This window comes from Mesoplodon mirus, assembly GCF_964341445.2.
Source record: "Mesoplodon mirus genome assembly, chromosome: 5".
In the NCBI taxonomy this organism is placed as follows: Eukaryota; Metazoa; Chordata; class Mammalia; order Artiodactyla; family Ziphiidae; genus Mesoplodon; species Mesoplodon mirus.
The window spans coordinates 2,628,811-2,647,427 of NC_138980.1; the positions used below are offsets into that span (position 1 = coordinate 2,628,811).

At 43.1% G+C, this 18,617-nt stretch overlaps 1 protein-coding gene across 1 annotated transcript in view; it reads left to right on the forward strand.

The window, feature by feature from the left end:
* OBSCN (obscurin, cytoskeletal calmodulin and titin-interacting RhoGEF) overlaps positions 1 to 18,617 on the forward strand; it is a 136,616-nt gene that overhangs the window by 7,539 nt on the left and 110,460 nt on the right. Inside the window, exons 9-11 of the mRNA XM_082621777.1 lie at positions 9,107 to 9,182; positions 13,594 to 13,869; positions 17,490 to 17,765. Coding sequence (XP_082477903.1) covers positions 9,107 to 9,182; positions 13,594 to 13,869; positions 17,490 to 17,765 — 628 coding nt within the window. The remainder of the gene's footprint in view (positions 1 to 9,106; positions 9,183 to 13,593; positions 13,870 to 17,489; positions 17,766 to 18,617) is intronic.

Below are 18,617 nucleotides of genomic sequence, written 5' to 3' on the forward strand. Positions count from 1 at the left end.
ATGTCCCAGTCAGGGGGCTGGCTGTGATGGCAGGCCTCTCTCTTCTAGTGATGTTGTCTGGGGTCATTCCTGTCTGGGACCATGCTGTTCTGTCCTCTGGGGCTATGCTTTCCTTGTGACATCTCATTCTCAAAGCCTCTTTCTCCATGTGGGTAGCCTGAGCTCCTTCATATTCTGGCTGGGTTCCCTTTAGGGATTAGGAGATGCTACAGGGTTTGTTAAGGTTTGTTTTCACCAGTCCCAGAATATTACATTCTGCGTGTTTTATTGCACAAAGCCAGACATAAGGCCAGCCTAGTTCCAAGGAGTTGGAGAAGTAGACCTCACTGTTGATGAGGAGTCCCCTGGTTAATTGGGGACAATTTTTAACAATCTACCCCAAGGACACAGGCTCTATCTGTCTAGATCTTTGCTTTCTTGAGCATAAGATAAAGATCTTTCTAATGCTTATTGCCTCATGGTCACAAGATGGCTTCCATAGCTCCAGCCATCATGTTCAAGGTGGGAAGAACATGTAAGGATTGTGTGTGTGTTTGTTTTTTTCCTTTTCACTGCTGTGCAGTAAATTATCACAAACTCAGTGGCTTAAAATAATGCCCATCTGTTAGTTCACAGTTCTATAGATCAGAATTCAAGATGTGGATTCTGGATTCTCTTTTCGGGGTCTCAAGGGCTGGAATCCGTGTGCCATCTGGCTGAGTTCTCTCAGGATCCTTTTCCAAGCTTATCCAAGTTGCTGGCAGAATTCATTTCCTTGTGTGTGGTTCTGGGTCTAAGGCTATTTCCTGGCTGGCTGGCAGCCAGGGGCTGCTCTTAGGTCCTTTGCCACATGGCCCCTCATGTCCATTCACTCTTATGCTTCGAATCTCTTTGGCCAGGAAGAAACCCCTCCCTTCTAAGGTCTCACCTGGTTAGGTCAGGCCCAACCAGGATAATCTCCTTGTTAATGAACTCATAGTCAACTGATCTGGGACCTACATTCCTTCTGCAGAATCCCTTCACAGCAGCGCCTGGATTAATGTTTGGTGGAATAGCTTGGAGAAGGTGCACGCATACTGTGGTGCAGGGATCTTGGGGCAGTCCTACTTAACACAGGGTGTCACCTGCTCGTTCTTCTATTCAGAGAACAGATGCTCTCTGAGGAGCCCACAGCAGATTTTCCCTATGCCTCCCTGTACTGTGTGGGTCCGATGGCCATACCTTGCTCAGGCACCTGGGAAAGTGAGTCCCTAATCTTCCAGCTTCAGCAGTGGAACATTGAGGGTGGTAGAGGTGGGCGTGTGGTGGTGTGGCTGGCCTGGTTCTGCTGAGGGATCTGTCCTGCGACGCTGGCCCATGTCCACACCAGGGTGGCTGTGCCCTGGTTTTGGACACTGACTTTGAGGCAGGCTGTGGAGGGATCAGAGTGGACAGGGTCAGACCTCACTCCTGCCTCTTAGGAGACAGGTGACCTTAGGCAGGTCATCAGTGTCGTGTCCCCCTGAAGTCTGTCTGGAAACTCAGAATGTGGCCTTAACTGGAAATGGGGTCTTTGCAGACAACATCAAGGAAAGGATCACAAGATGAGATGATCCTGCATTTCCACATGAATTTTAGGGTCATCTTTTTAAGTTTTGCAAAAAAGGCAGCTGGTATTTTGATTGGGATTGCATCAAAATGTGTAGGTCAATTTGGGGAATATTGCCATCTTTTTATTTTATTTTAAAATTTTATTTATTTTTATTTATTTATTTTTGGCTGCGTTGGGTGTTTGTTGCTGCACATGGGCTTTCTCTAGTTGTGGCGAGCGGTGGCTACCCTTTGTTGGGGTGCACAGGCTTCTCACTGCAGTGGCTTCTCTTGTTGCGGAGCACAGGCTCTAGGCATGCAGGCTTCAGTAGTTCTGGCGCATGGGCTTAGTTGCTCCGTGCATGTGGGATCTTCCCGGACCAGGGATTGAACCCATGTCCCCTGCATTGGCAGGCAGATTCTTAACTACTGCACCACCAGGGATGTACCCAAATGACTGGTATCAGATTTCTTTTTTAATTTTATTTTTTTGGTTGCGCCGTGTGGCACGCAGGATCTTAGTTCCCTGACCAGGGATCACACCCGTGCCCCCTGTGGTGGAAGCACAGAGTCTTAACCACTGGACCACCAGGGAAGTCCCCTTTGCCATCTTAACAGTGTTAGTCTCCTAATCCACAATATGAGATGACTTTCTATTTATTTTGGTCTTTTAAATTTCTTTCAATTATGTTTTTAGTGTGCAGGAATTGAGCTTATTTTGTTAAGTTTGTTGCTAAGTATTTTATTCTTTTTGATGCTACTGTAAATGGAATTGTTTTGTTAATTTCATTTAAAAATTGTTCATTCCTAATGTATGGAAATAGAATTGATTTTTGTATATTGGTCTAGTATCCTGCAGCTTCTCTGAATTCATTTACTCACTCTATTTGTTCTTTTGTGGATGCCTTAGGATTTTCTATATACAAATCATGTCATCTGCAGGTAGTTTTACTTCATTTCCAGTCTGGATGCCTCTCATTTTGTTTTTGATTACTGATTAAATCTCTTTACTTGTTATAGGTCTATTCAGATTTTTTTCCATTTATTGTTGTGTTAGTTTTGATAGTTTATGTGTTTCTAGGAATTTCTCCATTTCATCTAGGTTATCTAGTTCATAGTATTCTCTTTTATTCCTTTTTATTTTTGTAAGGTCTTTATTGATGTCCCCAGGTTTTTTCCCCTGATTTTAATAATTTGAGCCTTCTTTTTTCTTGGTCAGTCTAGATAATATTTTGTCAATTTTGTTGATCTTTTCAAAGAACCACCTTTTGGTTTCCTTGATTCTTTCTATTGCCTTTGTATTCTCCATTTCACTTATCTATGCTCTAATCTTTATTTTCTTCATTCTTCTAACTTTGGGTTTAACTTAATCTTTTTCTTGTTTCTTAAGGTATGAAATTAGGTTATTGATTTGTGATCTTCTTTTTAAGGTAGGCCTATAACTTATAGCTATGGATGGCAGGAAACTGAACACTGCTTTCACTGTACCTCATAAGTTTTGGTATGCTGTGTTTTCATTTTCATTTATCTCAAAATATTTTCTAATTTTCCTTGTAATTCTCCTTTGAGTGTGTTGTTTAATTTTGACATACTTGTGAATTTTCCAGTTTTCTTTCTAGTATTGCTGTCTAGTTTCATTCCATCATAGTCAAAAAGATTCTTTGTATGCTTTCAGTCTTTTTAGATTTATTGAGACTTGTTTTATGGCCTAACATGTGGTCTGTGTTAGAGGATGTTCCATATGTGCTTGAGTAAAATGTGTCTTCTGTTGCTGTTGGGTGGAGTGTCCTCTGTAAGTCAGTTAGGTCTAGTTTCTTGTACAGTGTTATTCATGTCCTATTTCCTTATTGATCTGTCTGGTTGTTCTATCCATTATTGAAAGTAGGGTACTGAAGTCTCTGACTATTCTTGGAGAACTGTCTATTTCTCCCTTTAATCTTTTAGTTTTCATTTCATATATTTTGGAGCCCTCCTGTTAGTTGTGCTTATATTTATAGTTGTGATATCTTCTTGATGAATTGACCCTTTTAATCAATATATAACATCCTTAATCTATATCTGTATATATTAAATATAATGTCTTGTAATATTTTTTTTCCTTTTGTTTGACATTAGTATAGCCACCTCAGGTCTCTATTGATTGCTATTTGTATGGAGTATCTTTTCACTTTCAACCTATTTGTATCTTTGGATCTAAAGTGAATCTCCTGTAGACAGCATTTTAACAATTCATTTTGTATTAAGTTAATTCTTATAAAGAAGTGTTTCCTTCTGCTATTTTACTCTTTGTTTCTTATATGTCATATCTTTTTGCCATTATTTTCTCCATTATTGTCATTTATGATTAATTTATTTTTTCTAGTGTGCCATTTTTGTTACTTTCTCATTTCTTTATGTATATGTACATTCATTTTTTCTTAGTGATTACCCCGGGGATTGTCATTAACATCTAACTTTGTAATAATCAAGTTTGAAATTATATCATCTTATTTTCAATAGAAAAACTCTGCTTCTTTACAGGTTGTGCCCCAAATTGAAAGTTGTTAATGTCACAAGTTATGTCTTTATACATAGTGTGTCCGTTAACTTTATAGTTTTATAATTATTGTTTATGCATTTGTATTTTAAGTCATATAAGAAATAAAAGGAATTATCTAAGTACCAGAAGAATGATCCAATATAAATGAGAGTTGGAACTTACAAACAAGAGCAAGATTAGAAGATCAGAAGTTCCACCCAGGAACTTCAGATGATAGAAAAGCAATCTGAAAGAGTATGTCAAATAAGTCTACTTAAAATGATTAAAGAGATGTATGGAAGACTAGAAAATGTAAGAAAAGTGAAATACTAGGAAAAAGAACAGGCAGATTTAAAGAAGTAAATGAAACTTCTTGAATAAGAAACACAACTTTTGTAATAACAATTCAGCGGAGGGATAAACAGCAAATTAGACATAGCTGAAGATAGAATTATTGAATTGGAAGATAGATTTGAGAAAATTACTCAGGATGAATCACAAAGAGGTAAAAAATAAGAGATAATGACAGACATAGAGAAGAGAAGTATAAGGCCACACGTATGTCTAAAAGGACTTCTAGGAGATACTAGAATAATGAGGAAGATGAAATAATGAAAGAAATAATGTGGAGAAATTTTAGAAATGGTAAAAGACATGAATCCTAAACTTCAAGATACATAAGAAATAATGGCAATTGTAAAAAAAAAAAAAAAAAAGTCACAGCTAGTGAATTCCAGAAGGCCAAAAACCAAGAGGAGATCTTAACTTCCAAAGGGAAAAAAGATTAATGGGATGATAGTTATTCTTCCTGTAGATTTTTCAACAGCAATGAAGAGCACAGAAAAGATGGTATAGTCTCCAAAGCACTGAGGGAAAATAACTGTTGATCTAGAATTCTGTATCCAGCTAAACTATCATTCAAAAGTTAAGGTGAAATATAGTCATTTTCAGAGAGTAAATGGAGAGAATTTATCATTCATAAAATCTCACTGAAAGAATTACCAATGAATATACTTTATAAAGAAGAAAATCAAGTCTAGAGTAGTAGAATGGGTTCTAGAGCAGTGGTCCCCAACCTTTTTTGCACCAGGGACCAGTTCTGTGGAAGACAATTTTTCCATGGGCCAGGGAGGGGGGATGGTTCAAGCAGTAATGCAAGCTATGTGGGGGATGGTTCAGGTGGTAATGCAAGCAATGGTTCAGGCGGTAATGCAAGGAATGGCGGGATGGTTCAGGTGGTAATGTGAGTGATGAGGAGCAATGGGAAGCAATGGGGAGCAGCAGATGACGCTTCACTTGCTCACCCACTGCTCACCTCCTGCTGTGAGGCCCAGTTCCTAACAGGCTGTGGACTGGTACTAGTTTGTGACCCAGGGATTGGGGACGCCTGTTCTAGAGTAATGTGATGTCAAGCAAATACAGTAAGTTAATAAAAAGCAGCATCTGATTCCCAAGGCCAAGGATTTGATTGCACCAATGGTGACTGGCCTGCTAGAAGTTATAGACTGCATTAACATATTAGTGTTCCTGTGACTCAGGGGTATTGCCTGTTCTTGGTGACATGGTATAAGAAATTCTCCCTGAAAATACCAATGCTATGATATGCCAGCCACAAATTATGTCTCTCTTTGTTAGGGTAATTATGAGATCACAGGTGCTAAGTAGATGCCAGAGCCTGAATTGTAACATATACCAATGTGAAAATTATTGAACTGGGAGCCTTCAGATTCTGAGAACTAACCTGTTCCCTGCTTTGTACATCTTCTGAGTGTGAAGTTCTCTGTGTTGAGAAAGCTAGGAATAGGACCGGCTTGTGGCCAAGGCATCATGGTTTTGAGATCCAGAAGGTGGGCCCTCATCCAATTCTAGAAATTTGATTGTCTTGTCATCCTCCCTGTCCCCAGAGGCCACACTGATAGTTGCCAAGGAGCATCCAGCATGCAGGGGAGTGCAGGCTGAGGTGGGGGCGAACACCATGCTAAGCTGTGAGGTAGCCCAGGCCCAGACAGAGGTAATGTGGTTCAAGGAGGGAAAGAAACTGAGTTCAAGCTCAAAAGTGTGTGTGGAGGCCAAGGAAGGGCTGCACCCCGAGGCTGGTGGCGCAGCAGGTAGGCAAGGTAGATGCTGGGGGAGTACAGCTGAGAGGCCAGGGGCTGGAAGGTCTCCTTCCACCTCGACATCCCAGGTGGGTTCCTTGAGTTCCTTCTTATGTTCCTCAGCTTAATTATTAGGGAGTAGGCGTGTGTGGTCATGTCACCTAAAAGTGTGTTTTCTCACAAAACTTACCACATAGCAGCTAGTGGGTATTAATTACATGCCAAGGGCCAGATTTTATGAAGTGCTTCTTGTCTTTTTACTTGTATAAACTTCACAAGCACCCCAGGAAGAGGAATTCTGATTATTCCCGTTTTAAGATAAGGCACAAAATGGGCCTCCCTGGTGGCGCAGTGGTTGAGAGTCCGCCTGCCGATGCAGGGGATGCGGGTTCGTGCCCCGGTCTGGGAGGATCCCATATGCCGCGGAGCGGCTGGGCCCGTGAGCCATGGCCGCTGGGCCTGCGCATCCGGAGCCTGTGCTCCGCAACGGGAGAGGCCACAACAGTGAGAGGCCCGCATACCGCAAAAAGAAAAAAAAAAAAAAAAAAAAAGATAAGGCACAAGGAAATTCCATAACTTGCCAAAGTTCACATAGCCAGAGAATTACAGAGCCAGGATTTAGGCCCAATATTCTGAGGGCTATTTTCTCTGGTTATCAAATTACAGTTTAACAATCCCCTGCCCATATTAAAAAAATTTTTTTAAGAGACTATTCCACTGTCTTCCAGATTCCATGTATTTTTTTGGAATATCAACTGTCATATATATTATGTTCCCTCAAGGGTCATTTTTTCTTTTCCTGTTGTTTTTAAGGTATTGTTTTTGATTTTGATTTTCAGCAGTTTACATTGATGAACCTAGGTGTGATTTTCTTTGTATTCATCCTGGTTAGGGTTGCAGAGCATTTTGAGTCTGTGGATTTTTGTCTTTCCTCAACCGTAGAGTGTGGTTTCTCACATGTCTCATAAGTATTTCTCTTTCTCTCCACCTCTTAATTCTTTTTCTCCCTCTGTTTTAGTCTGGATATTTTCTTTAGATCTGTCTTCCAATCCACTAATTTTCTATTCTTCTATATCTAATCTGTTGTCAAACCCATATATAGTGTGTTTACTTTCAGTTATCGTATTTTCCAGTTTCATAATTTCCATTTGTTTAATTTCTTATAGAGTCTAGACTCTGCAGTAAAATTTTTGTATTTGATATATTTTCTTTTCTTTCATATTAAAGAAATATTATCATGGTTATATCCTGGTCTGATCATCTGATATTGCTTTTTTTTTTTGGATTTCTATTCACTCTTGTCCTTGGCATGCCAGTGAATTTTCAGTTGACTGTCAGACATTGTTTGAGAAAACTTTTTGAATATAGATGATGTTATCTTACTTCAGACAGAGCATCAGTATTTCCTTTGCTAGGGAGGGAGAGAACAACTAAGAACTTCAGTCTATTCAAGGACTACACTGACTCAAGGCTGCATTGCAGTTTTGATCAGGGTCATCTATCTCTGGTTTGCCCCCATTCCTGGGCATAGTCCTCCAAGGATTTCTACAGAGACTTGGGGTATGGATGGGGGTCTCTTTTCAGGCAGACACTCAACTCTAATCTTTGTCTCTCTGGTAATGCAAGGTGCTAAAAAGTCTGCTATAGTTTTCAGAGGTTTTCTGCTTGGCTTTGTAGTCTCCTGGGCCATGCAGTTGTGGAGCTCATCAAACATCTTGAGGGGAATGTGGCTGAGTGTGGGGCTCAATTCTACAAGATCTCTTTTTCCTGCAGCCTTGGCTCCTCAGTCTCTAACTTCATCTCTCTGCTCACACAAGGTGTAATAGCATGACCAGTTTTCCTGTTTCAGAGTAGCAGCCCTATGCCTTTTAGTGTCATGCTGTACTAAGGAGCAGCAGTGTCCAGAGGAGAAAAATCAGATGCCCAGTGTGGTTCCAAAAGTGCAGTTCCCTTTTACCTTCATCACTGACTTCACATCTATCCTTCTAGGAGAGCCCTGGCCCTAGCTCTCATCTCTGTTAGAATGACTCCCCTCAGCTTTCATCAAAGCTGCCTCCCTTTTATCATTTAGCACTTCACCTAAACATTACTCCTTAGCAAGATTTTCTCTGACCACCAAATCTAAGTCACCAGTAAGTCCCTTCTCTCTAGCACGTCACTCTGTCTTATTTCATCACAGCATTCACCGTAGCATTACATCATTGTCATGTTTATATGCTTGTTTGTTTTTCTTCAGTAGAAGGTAAGATCTGTAAGAACAGAGAATGTGTTACGTTTCCAGCTATGGTGTAGCATTCCCAGCTACCACCATAGTGCCTGCAGATAATGGGCTCTCCATTGACATTAGTTGCATCAGTGATTGAATGAATGAATGAATGAATGACTGCATCTACAGCATGAACTCTCTGAGATCCTATATGTATTTATACATATAGGGGATACAAGTGCACACAACCCAACCTGCCTGCCAGAGGTGACTGTCACATGGGAAAGACAATGAACTAGCTGTGACAGATGATAGAATAACTTTGGCCACTTTCCTCCAGCCTTAGGAATTGACCTTGAGTCAGAACATCACCAAAATGTACACTTGAGATATATGTTTGTAAACACAACTATACACCTTCCTGGGCACGAGGCATCACTGGCTCCAAGGAGAAAATTTACTGAACTCTTAAGTTTTGGTCTCACAGGCTGGTACCAGCTTTGTGTCTCTGACACTGTGTATCCCTTTCTGTGCCCAGAGTCCTCTGCGGTGTTTATCAAGGGGCAGCCAGCACATAAAGAGGTACAGGCTGTGGTGGGGGCCAGCACCACACTGAGCTGCGAGGTGGCCCAGGCCCAGACGGAGGTGATGTGGTACAAGAACAGGAAGAAGCTGAATTCGAGCTCAAAAGTGCATGTGGAGGCCAAGGGCTGCACCCGGAGGCTGGTGATGCAGCAGGTGGGCAAGGCAGACGCTGGGGAGTACAGCTGCGAGGCCAGGGGCCAGAAGGTCTCCTTCCACCTGGATGTCACAGGTCAGTCCTTGGAGGTAGTAACTTAGCCTTGTGTGGAGGTGATGGGACTGGCTTGCATCCCCCAACAGACCCGATGATCTTCCCACTAGACTTCATCTCTTTTAGCCTTCCGTCCTCCCACCTCCCATTTTCATACCCATGGCTGGACCAAGGGAGGCTGGATGGGCAGGCTGTGAACAGAAGGGATAATGGTATTCCTATAAACCCTGAGTGGTGTTTCCACACAGTAATGCACAGTCTTCAGTTCCCAGCATCTGCCCAGAACCTTCTTGGTATTCCTTGGTGTCTGGGACTCTGGTTCTGTCTTGCACTTGGGGTTTGAGGTAGACCAGATGTCTTTTAACTGTGGGTATCTGAATTTGCTCCTCCTGGATGTCCTGACAGCTCCTAGACGCCGTCACCTAGCAACGCATGTTGGTTCACACTAGGGAGAGATGTTTGAATTTCATTAAGCCAGGACAAGGGGAAATTTCTGCCACACAGTCATACTTGGATTTATCTCAAGACGAACTATGGATTATCAAAGTTTTAGGTGTTCTGAACACTCTTTCTTCCTTGCACATGGATATAGAAGTTATCTGTGCATCTACATGTAACAAAATCTAGATCTATTTTTCTTGCAATATGTGTGCAAAGTAAACAGAGACCAGAGGGTTGGTTGATATGTGCCTGAGATATGCACATGTGAAGTCTGGAATTCTCTTTTCAAAGCAAATACTGATTTCCTTTTGTTTTCTGTTAGAACATTCTATGTCAGAATTCCCCATGGAGTCTGATGTATAGATTTAGACTTGGAGAGGAATAGTACCTTCTCCTATACCAACATGTATGTATCTTTTAAGAATGGTATTTTAGAAGAATATGACAATATTTTTTCATGGCAATAAATGTGAAAGGTTTGACAAATTGATCAGATTCTTAGAAAACTATATAAAAAGTGACACAAGAAACATCCAACAACTCAAGTAGTCCTGTAATCTTTTAAATAATTGGAACCATAATGATAAATCTTCTCATACAGAAAGATCTAAGCCCAGTAGTTCCACTGGTAAATTATATGAAATACTTTGGAAAGAAACTCCATGTTCATGTATATTCTTCTAGAGAATAGAAAAAGGAGATAAACAGTCTCTGATTTGTTTCATGTAGATAGCATAACATTGATACAAATATCTGACAAAAAAATGGAAAGAATTAAAATTACAGACCAACCTATTATGGATATCAAGGCCAATATCTGAAACAAAATATTATCAAAGTAAATTAAACAATATATTAAGAGGAAAATTGGTAATGCACTGTGATAAAAGTCATAGTCCAGAAATGCAAGGTTGTTCACACACTAGAAACATTAGCAAAGCAATCTGTTCATGACATGCAGAATAAAATATTTGGTAAGATTTGGCATTATAAACACAGAAGAAAAGTTTAATAAAGTTGGCATCAATTCATGATATAAAATTCTTAACGAATTATAAATAAAACAGTTCTTAATCTGATAAATGATGCTGCAGACAAACCAGCTAATTGCACACAAAAAAGTGAAAGTTTGAAAGTTTGTGAGATAGGGAACCAGACAAGGAAGCCAACTGTTACTGCTTTTAACCAACATTGTAAAACAGAGATAGGAGGAAAAGAAAGTAAAAGACATAAACGTGTGAAGAAACAAAAATTGAACTCATGGATAATATGATTAATCCAAAGGATAAATTATGAGACGTAATAAGATAGTTGAGAATGATTACCATGTAAAAAAAATCAGTATGAAGAAAACACTTCTATGGCTACATAGTAGCAACAAACATCTGGAAAATGAAATTTTTAAAAGAGTTGCAATAGCATCAAAAGAATCACTTTCTAATTGCAAGTCTAATGAAGGGTGGTGAGAGGCTCTGTGTGCACGGGGGAATTATTAAAAATGTTTTGAGAGACAGTCAAGAAGTTCTAAATAGTTGGGTAGAAATCCAGGGAAGAATAAAAAATATTCAATACCAATTAAAATCCAAACAAATGTTTGTTTAGTGGGGATTTTGGAAATTCAGAAGTAAATTGCTAAGACCATGTACAGTCAATACACTCTTGAAGAAGAGCAAAAAGTGACTTATTTGCTATACCAATATCAAGATTGTTATAAAGCTACAGTAATGAATACAATAGTGTCTCGTTGCAAGGATAGATACACAGACCAAAGGACCAGAATAGTGATCTCCGACACAAATCTGCACATAAATGGATGCCCACGTTCTTCTGCTCCTTTTTTTAAAAAAAATGTGGAATCATGCAAGAAGTAGAGACAATATGGCTTTAATAAATGGCACTTAAACCATTTAACCATATAGAAACACGATTAGGCCAGTAATTCATATCCCCCATGGTCAACTCATTTTGGGTTAAACACCACAGAATAGAAGGGAAAATCATAAAACTCTTAGATGATAACATAGATGGTTTTAATTACCTCAGACTAAAGAATGATTTCTCTCTTTGTTTTAATAAATAATTTAAAGAATTTTTATTTATTATTTTTGGCTTTGTTGCTCCATGCAGGCTTTCTCTAGTTGCGGTGAGCTGGGGCTACTCTTCACAGTGGTACGTGGGCTTCTCACTGTGATGGCTTCTCTTGTTGTTTAGCATGGGCTCTAGGTGCGCAGACTTCAGTAGTTGTGGCTCGCAGGCTCAGTAGTTGTGGCTCACGGGCTCTAGAGAGAAGGCTCAGCAGTTGTGGTGCACAGGCTTAGTTGCTCTGTGACATGTGGCATCATCCTGGACCAGGGCTCAAACCTGTGTCCCCTGCATTGGCAGGTGGATTCTTAACCACTATGCCCCCAGGGAAGTCCCAAAGAATGACTTCTTAAAATACAAGTGCACTAACCATAATGAAAAAAAATTGACATATTTGACTACCTTAAAACTAAATATGTATTGATAGATTCATCAGAAGATAGCATAAAGTACTGAAAAGGCAAACCACACAGATGTGGAAGACATTTAGAACACACACACTTGTCAGTACCTAGCATTCGTATGTATAAAAACGTCCTTAAAGTGAAATTACAAATGTCAGACAGTGCTATTGAAAATAGGGCAAAAACGTTGAACAGTGACACCACAGAAGTGCAAACACCGATGACCAAAAACATCAGAAATGGGTCTTTACTTTGAATCATCAGAAAAAATGCAAAAGAGTGCCAGAGGAGGTACATTTCACTCCCACCAGACTGCTGACAGTGAGAGTAGGGGAGGGTACAACTTCAGCAAATCTCATTCACTGCAGATGAGAACATGCCCTGCACGTGCCTGCGGGAAAAGACACTGGTCTCATCTACGAAGGACGAGGAATGCACCCATAATGACACCACAGTTTCTGTCCTAGAAGAATTGAGCAAAGAGGAAGTTTATCAGAGTATCCCCACCAGATGCTTGTACCACGGAACAATACAAAAGAATTAAATGGTACCAGCAATTCCCACAACACAGAAAAGTGAACACGTGGTGGGGTGGAAACCCAGTGTAAACGTAAAAACAAAAAAACCCACCGATGATACCGTGGTTTCTTTAAAGACTTAGGTAAGGAAACATCTCTAAATAGAACACAAATGCTCTAAACTGAAAGGGCTGAAATGGACATCGCTGAAACGATTGAAGGGAAAAATTTTGATTCATCGGAGAACTTGATCACACAGTGAAAATCTGAGTCCCACAGTTGGGAATAACCTTGAAAGCTAGCAATCTGTCCTTCTCTCGTATTTCAATGCATAAAGAATGCCTAGAAATGAATGGAGAGAAGAGAGAGCCTACTATGGGTGAGTGGGCAAAAATTTGAATAGTGTCACCAGGAAGGACAAAAGAGTAATGGGGACCCCAGTCATACGGGGAAAGGTGCTCAGCTTCTTTATTCCTCAGACAATGGAAAAGAAAGTCTCGGGGAGGTGTCAGCACTCCCCCCAGATTGCCACAAGTTGACCATACTAAGTGTAGGCCAGGGCAGCGAGCCTCAGTGATTTCCATGGATTACAGGTGCAATGTTCTCTGCTTAGCCGTATGGAGAAGACTGTGGCCCCATCTGGGAAGGTTTGGGAACACTTGCGTGTGACCCCAAAGATGCCATGAGCAAGGGAGAAGTCTCCTCCAAAAGTGCAACATCCCCCACCCGCCCACCCTGCAGACCTGCTCACGTGGACCAAAGGGATTATGCATCACTTGGGTTACTTGTCGCTGAGAAAGGCAGGGGGACTTCTTCAGGGCACACGGCTGGTGCAGAGCCTGGAGAAGTCTCCAGCTTGGCCCCCGCCCCACCTCCACAACCCTCGAACCCGCCTGGCCCACGGCTCCCCACTCAGGTCTCTTTGCCCGAGGCTGCTTTGCTGACTGAGATGGTGTCTTTGACCCGTGTATCCCTCCCTATCCCCAGAGCCCAAGGAGGTGTTTGCCAAGGAGCAGCCGGCACACAGTGAAGTGCAGGCCGTGGCGGGGGCCAGTGCCACGCTGAGCTGTGAGGTGGCCCAGGCCCAGACGGAGGTGACATGGTACAAGGATGGAAAGAAGCTGAGTTCGAGCTCGAAAGTGCGTGTGGAGGCCACGGGCCGAGGGCGGCGGCTGGTGGTGCAGCAGGCGGGCAAGGCAGACGCCGGGGAGTACAGCTGCGAGGCTGGGGGCCAGAGGGTCTCCTTCCACCTGGATGTCACAGGTCAGTCCTGGAGGAGGATACTAAGCTAGCCTATATGGAGGTGATGAGGGGACTGTCTCGCGGCCTCCACAAACGGGTGTTCAATCACCTGTAGCCTCCCAGTCTTCCACGTGTCACGTTTATAGCCATTTTTGCCCAAGGGAAGATGGATGGAGAGGGTGGATGTGGAAGGAAGAGGGGCCATTTGTATCCACCTGTTTCCATGCGGTAAGGCCCAGTCACAGTGTCTTAGCACCTGCCCAGAGCCTTCCTGTTGTTCGTGGTATCGGGACCCTGGTTCTCCCTGGTGCGTGGGGTCTGAGGTAGGCCTGGGGATACGTGAATTTCCTCCCATGGTACGTCTTTGCTGACACATAACACATGGCTCATGGCGGGTCTCGTGTTGCCAGATGGGGTTTCAATTTCATTGATCGTGGATTAGTGGAGATGTTGGCCACCCAGTCCCTCTTGGAATTATCTTAGGAGTGAACACTGGATGATCAGATTTGAGGCTTCTGGGACGCCCTTCATTCAATTTCCTGAATACGGAAGCTCCGGTTGCCTTTAGGTAGCAGAAGATAGGCCAAGTTTTGTTGTCCGATCTTGCAAAGGGAGAAAGAAAGGAGGATTGGAACAGAGTCACCTGTGCTATTTAGGGTGATCTTCTTAAATGCAATAGGATTTGCCTTTGTCTTCCAACGGGATGCTGTGGGTCCGTATTTGCCGTGGCGTTATATTGATGACTTTAGGAAGGGAAAGGAAAAAGTCGCTACTGCCCCATCAGTCTGCTTTGCTAATGAGGAGTTAGTGTACTAGCAGCAGACTCTGATGGGCAAAGCACTCTTTATTTCGTTGCATTTTCCTAAAGGTTAGTGAGTGTCTCTGCCTCGTGGCTGGAACATAGGGCAGTCTAAGAAATCAGGTTACTCGTCCTCTGTGAAGAGAGTCTTAATGCTGAGTAGGGGTGGGATGCCATTCCACATTGACTCCTAGGTGCCAACCCATCACTGTCTGAGACCGTGCGAGCATAGGATGATTTATGGGTGTGTATAGATATCCCAGATCCCACCAGGCATTTCTGTAAAATGTGGCATTCGGAGAATATTAGAGAGTGTTGTAAGATAAAAGCTTTGAAAAGTTGTGAAGTTTGACTAAATCCTGGAAAACAGCATGAAAACTGACCCAAGAAGATGCAGAAAATTCAAAGAGTTGTATGACTTGTCAATCAGTGGGACCAATAATGAAAAATCTCCCCAAGAACTACCTCGTAGCTCTCTGGTAGAGTCTACAAAATATCCTGGAAAACTGTTATTCCATGCTTGTGGAGATGGTCTTAGAGACACAAGAAGGAGATGCACTCCATAAGTCTGTTTAAGTTCAGAAAATAACATCGAAGGATACCAGAATCGCAGAAGAAAGGCAGGAAGGATGAATGAAATTCCAGACGTATATATTGTGAATATCACAGCGAAAATCATAAATGAAATGTTAGCAAAAGGCATTCAGCCATGCATCCACGTGGTGGAGATCAGTGATGAGAGTCATAGTTCAGGATTGCACGTTGGCCTGAATGTTGACAATGTTAATAGATATACAGCTTGGCTTTAAGAGATTGAATGAAAAAGGCTGTGGTCCTCTGAACGAGTAGAGAATCAAATGGTTGATGAAATTTGATCGTCCCAAATCCAGGCAAATAGTATGATAAAACTGAGCACCAGTTCCTGCCATAAAACCCTTATCATACTGTATAAAAGTGTTCTTTTTGTAACATTAAAATAAAATTTCTCCAAAAACAACAGCAGCAACAACCAGAGCGGCATCCCCCTTAACGTGTCCCTGGACATCTTTGATGTGAGGGAGAATACACGTGGGCCTCTGTAGCCACTGAGTGAAGACAGGAGGAGCATAAAATCAGTGGCAAAGGGTTTAGAAAAACTCAAGGTAGAATTTGCTGGTGATGTGATTATCCACTCAGACAATCCGATGAAAAAATTATTAGGCTGTGTACGATTGTTGAGTAAGATTGGGGTGTAAGAGAATGAACACGCAGAAGACATTTCCACAGCTAACTCCTGGCGAGAAACGCTTGGAAAGTGAAACTTTTGTGAAAGAGTAAAAATGGCACAATTGTATCATGTTTCTACTTCCAGGTCTGAAAAAAGTTGTTACGAGACTATGTGGGGAAATTAGGACACATTTTTGAGAGAGTCAGAGGTTTCCATCGATGGACAGTAATCTGAGGAGAAAAAAAGAAAGATGTTGATTAAGAAGGAAAATCGAACCAAATCTGCATTTCAGGTGGTCGGATGGTAGAATAGCAGGGAGATTCCAAAGGCAAGGTGCAGCCACTATGCTATTTGTTTGCAGAAGCGTGGTGGGAGCACTTCCTGTGAGCCTTGTGAAGAATTATCGTGAGGCTATATAGTTTTCAAGATAAGGGGATCCCAGTGCGGTGATATTTACTGCATCAGAGGAACGTAGTAGTGAGGTCAGAAAGACCTCCTTGCAGCAGTGGTTTCCTTCACCACCACGGACATATCCCCCCTCCGCCCCCCTCCTAGCCCCCTCCCCACCACCACAATTTCATCTGATACTGTTCTGTCTGTTCGAGAAGCCGTGGACGTATGTTGTCTTCATAAATAGTGCTTGGACCACTTACCCATAGGGAAATATTAAAGTGTCCTGACAATTCACACCACACACAAAAGTACACTCTTGGTGGGTTAGAAAGCTCTGTGTTAAAAGGTACAAACCAAAAAACAGGCCGGTGATACAGTGGATTCTTTAAAGACCGAAGGTAAGGGAAGATTTCTTAAATAGAACACAAATGCTCCAAACTCAAAGGGCTGAAATGGACATTGGTAATACTATTGAAGGTAAAATCTTGATTCATCAGAGGACTCGATCACACCGTGAAAATGTGAGTCCCACAGTTGGGAATAACCTTGAAAGCTAGCAATCTGTCCTTCTCTCATATTTCAATGCATAAAGAATGCCTAGAAATGAATGGAGAGAAGAGAGAGCCTACTATGTGTAGTGGGCAGAAGTTTGAATAGTGTCACCAGGAAGAACAAAAGAGTAATGGGGATCCCAGTCATATGGGAAGAGGTGCTCAGCTTCTTTATTCCTCAGACAATGGAAAAGAAAGTCACGGGGAGGTGTCAGCACTCCCCCTAGATCGCCACAAGTTGACCATACTAAGTGTAGGCCAGGGCAGCGAGCCTCAGTGATTTCCATGGACTGTCGGTACAAAGTTCCCTGCTTAGGCGTATGGAGAACACTGTGGCTCCATCTGGGAAGGTTTGGGAACACTTGCGTGTGAACCCACAGATGCCATGAGGATGGGAGAAGTCTCTTCCAAAAGTGCACCCAACTCTTACCACCCCACCCCGCGGACCTGCTCATGCGGACCCGAGGGATTATGCATCACTTGGGTTACTTGTCGCTGAGAAAGGCAAGGGGACTTCTGCAGGGCACACGGCTGGTGCAGAGCCTGGGGAAGTCTCCAGCTTGGCCCCCGCCCCACCTCCGCAAGCCTCGCACCCGCCTGGCCCATGGCTCCCCACTCAGGTCTCTTTGCCCAGGGCTGCTTTGTTGACTGAGATGGTGTCTTTGACCCGTGTATCCCTCCCTATCCCCAGAGCCCAAGGAGGTGTTTGCCAAGGAGCAGCCGGCACGCAGTGAAGTGCAGGCCGTGGCGGGGGCCAGTGCCACGCTGAGCTGCGAGGTGGCCCAGGCCCAGACGGAGGTGACGTGGTACAAGGATGGAAAGAAGCTGAGTTCGAGCTCGAAAGTGCGTGTGGAGGCCACGGGCCGAGGGCGGCGGCTGGTGGTGCAGCAGGCGGGCAAGTCAGACGCCGGGGAGTACAGCTGCGAGGCCGGGGGCCAGAGGGTCTCCTTCCACCTGGATGTCACAGGTCAGTCCTGGAGGAGGATACTAAGCTAGCCTATTTGGAGGTGATGAGGGGACTATCTTGCGACCTCCACAGACGGGTGTTCACGCGCCTGTGGCCTCCCAGTCTTCCATGTCCCACGTTTATAGCCATTTTTGCCCGGGGGAGAATGGATGGAGAGGGTGGGCGTGGAAGGAAGAGGGGCCTTTGGTATCCACATGTTTCCATGCAGTAAGGCCCAGTCACAGTGTCTTAGCACCTGCCCAGAACCTTCCCTTTGTTCCTGGTGTCGGGACCCTGGCTCTCCCTGATGCGTGGGGTCTCAGGCAGGCCTGGGGATATGTCACTTTCCTCCCATGGTACGTCTTTCCTGACAGCTAACACATGGCTCATGCTGGGTCTCGTGTTGCCAGATGGGGTTTCAATTTCGTTGATCGCAGAGTAGTGGAGATGTTGGCCACCCAGTCCCGCTTGGAATTATCTTAGGAGTGAACACTGGATGATCAGGTTTGAGGTTTCTGGGATGCCGTTCATTCAATTTCCTAGATAGCGAAGCTCCAGTTGCCTGTTGGTAGCAGAAGATAGGCCCAAGTTTGTTGTCACGATCCTGCAAAGGGAAGAAGAAAGGAGGATTGGAACAGAATCTCCTGTGCTATTTAGGGTGATCTTCTTAAATGCAATAGGATTTTGCCTTTGTCTTCAAACTGTTTGGATGATGCAGGTCAGTATTCCCCGTGGCGTTATACTGATGACTTTAGGAAGGGAAAGGAAAAAGTTGCTACTGCCCCATCAGTCTGCTTTGCTAATGAGGAGTTAGTGTACTAGCAGCAGACTCTGACTGGCAAAGCACTTTTCATTTCCTTGCATTTTCTAAAG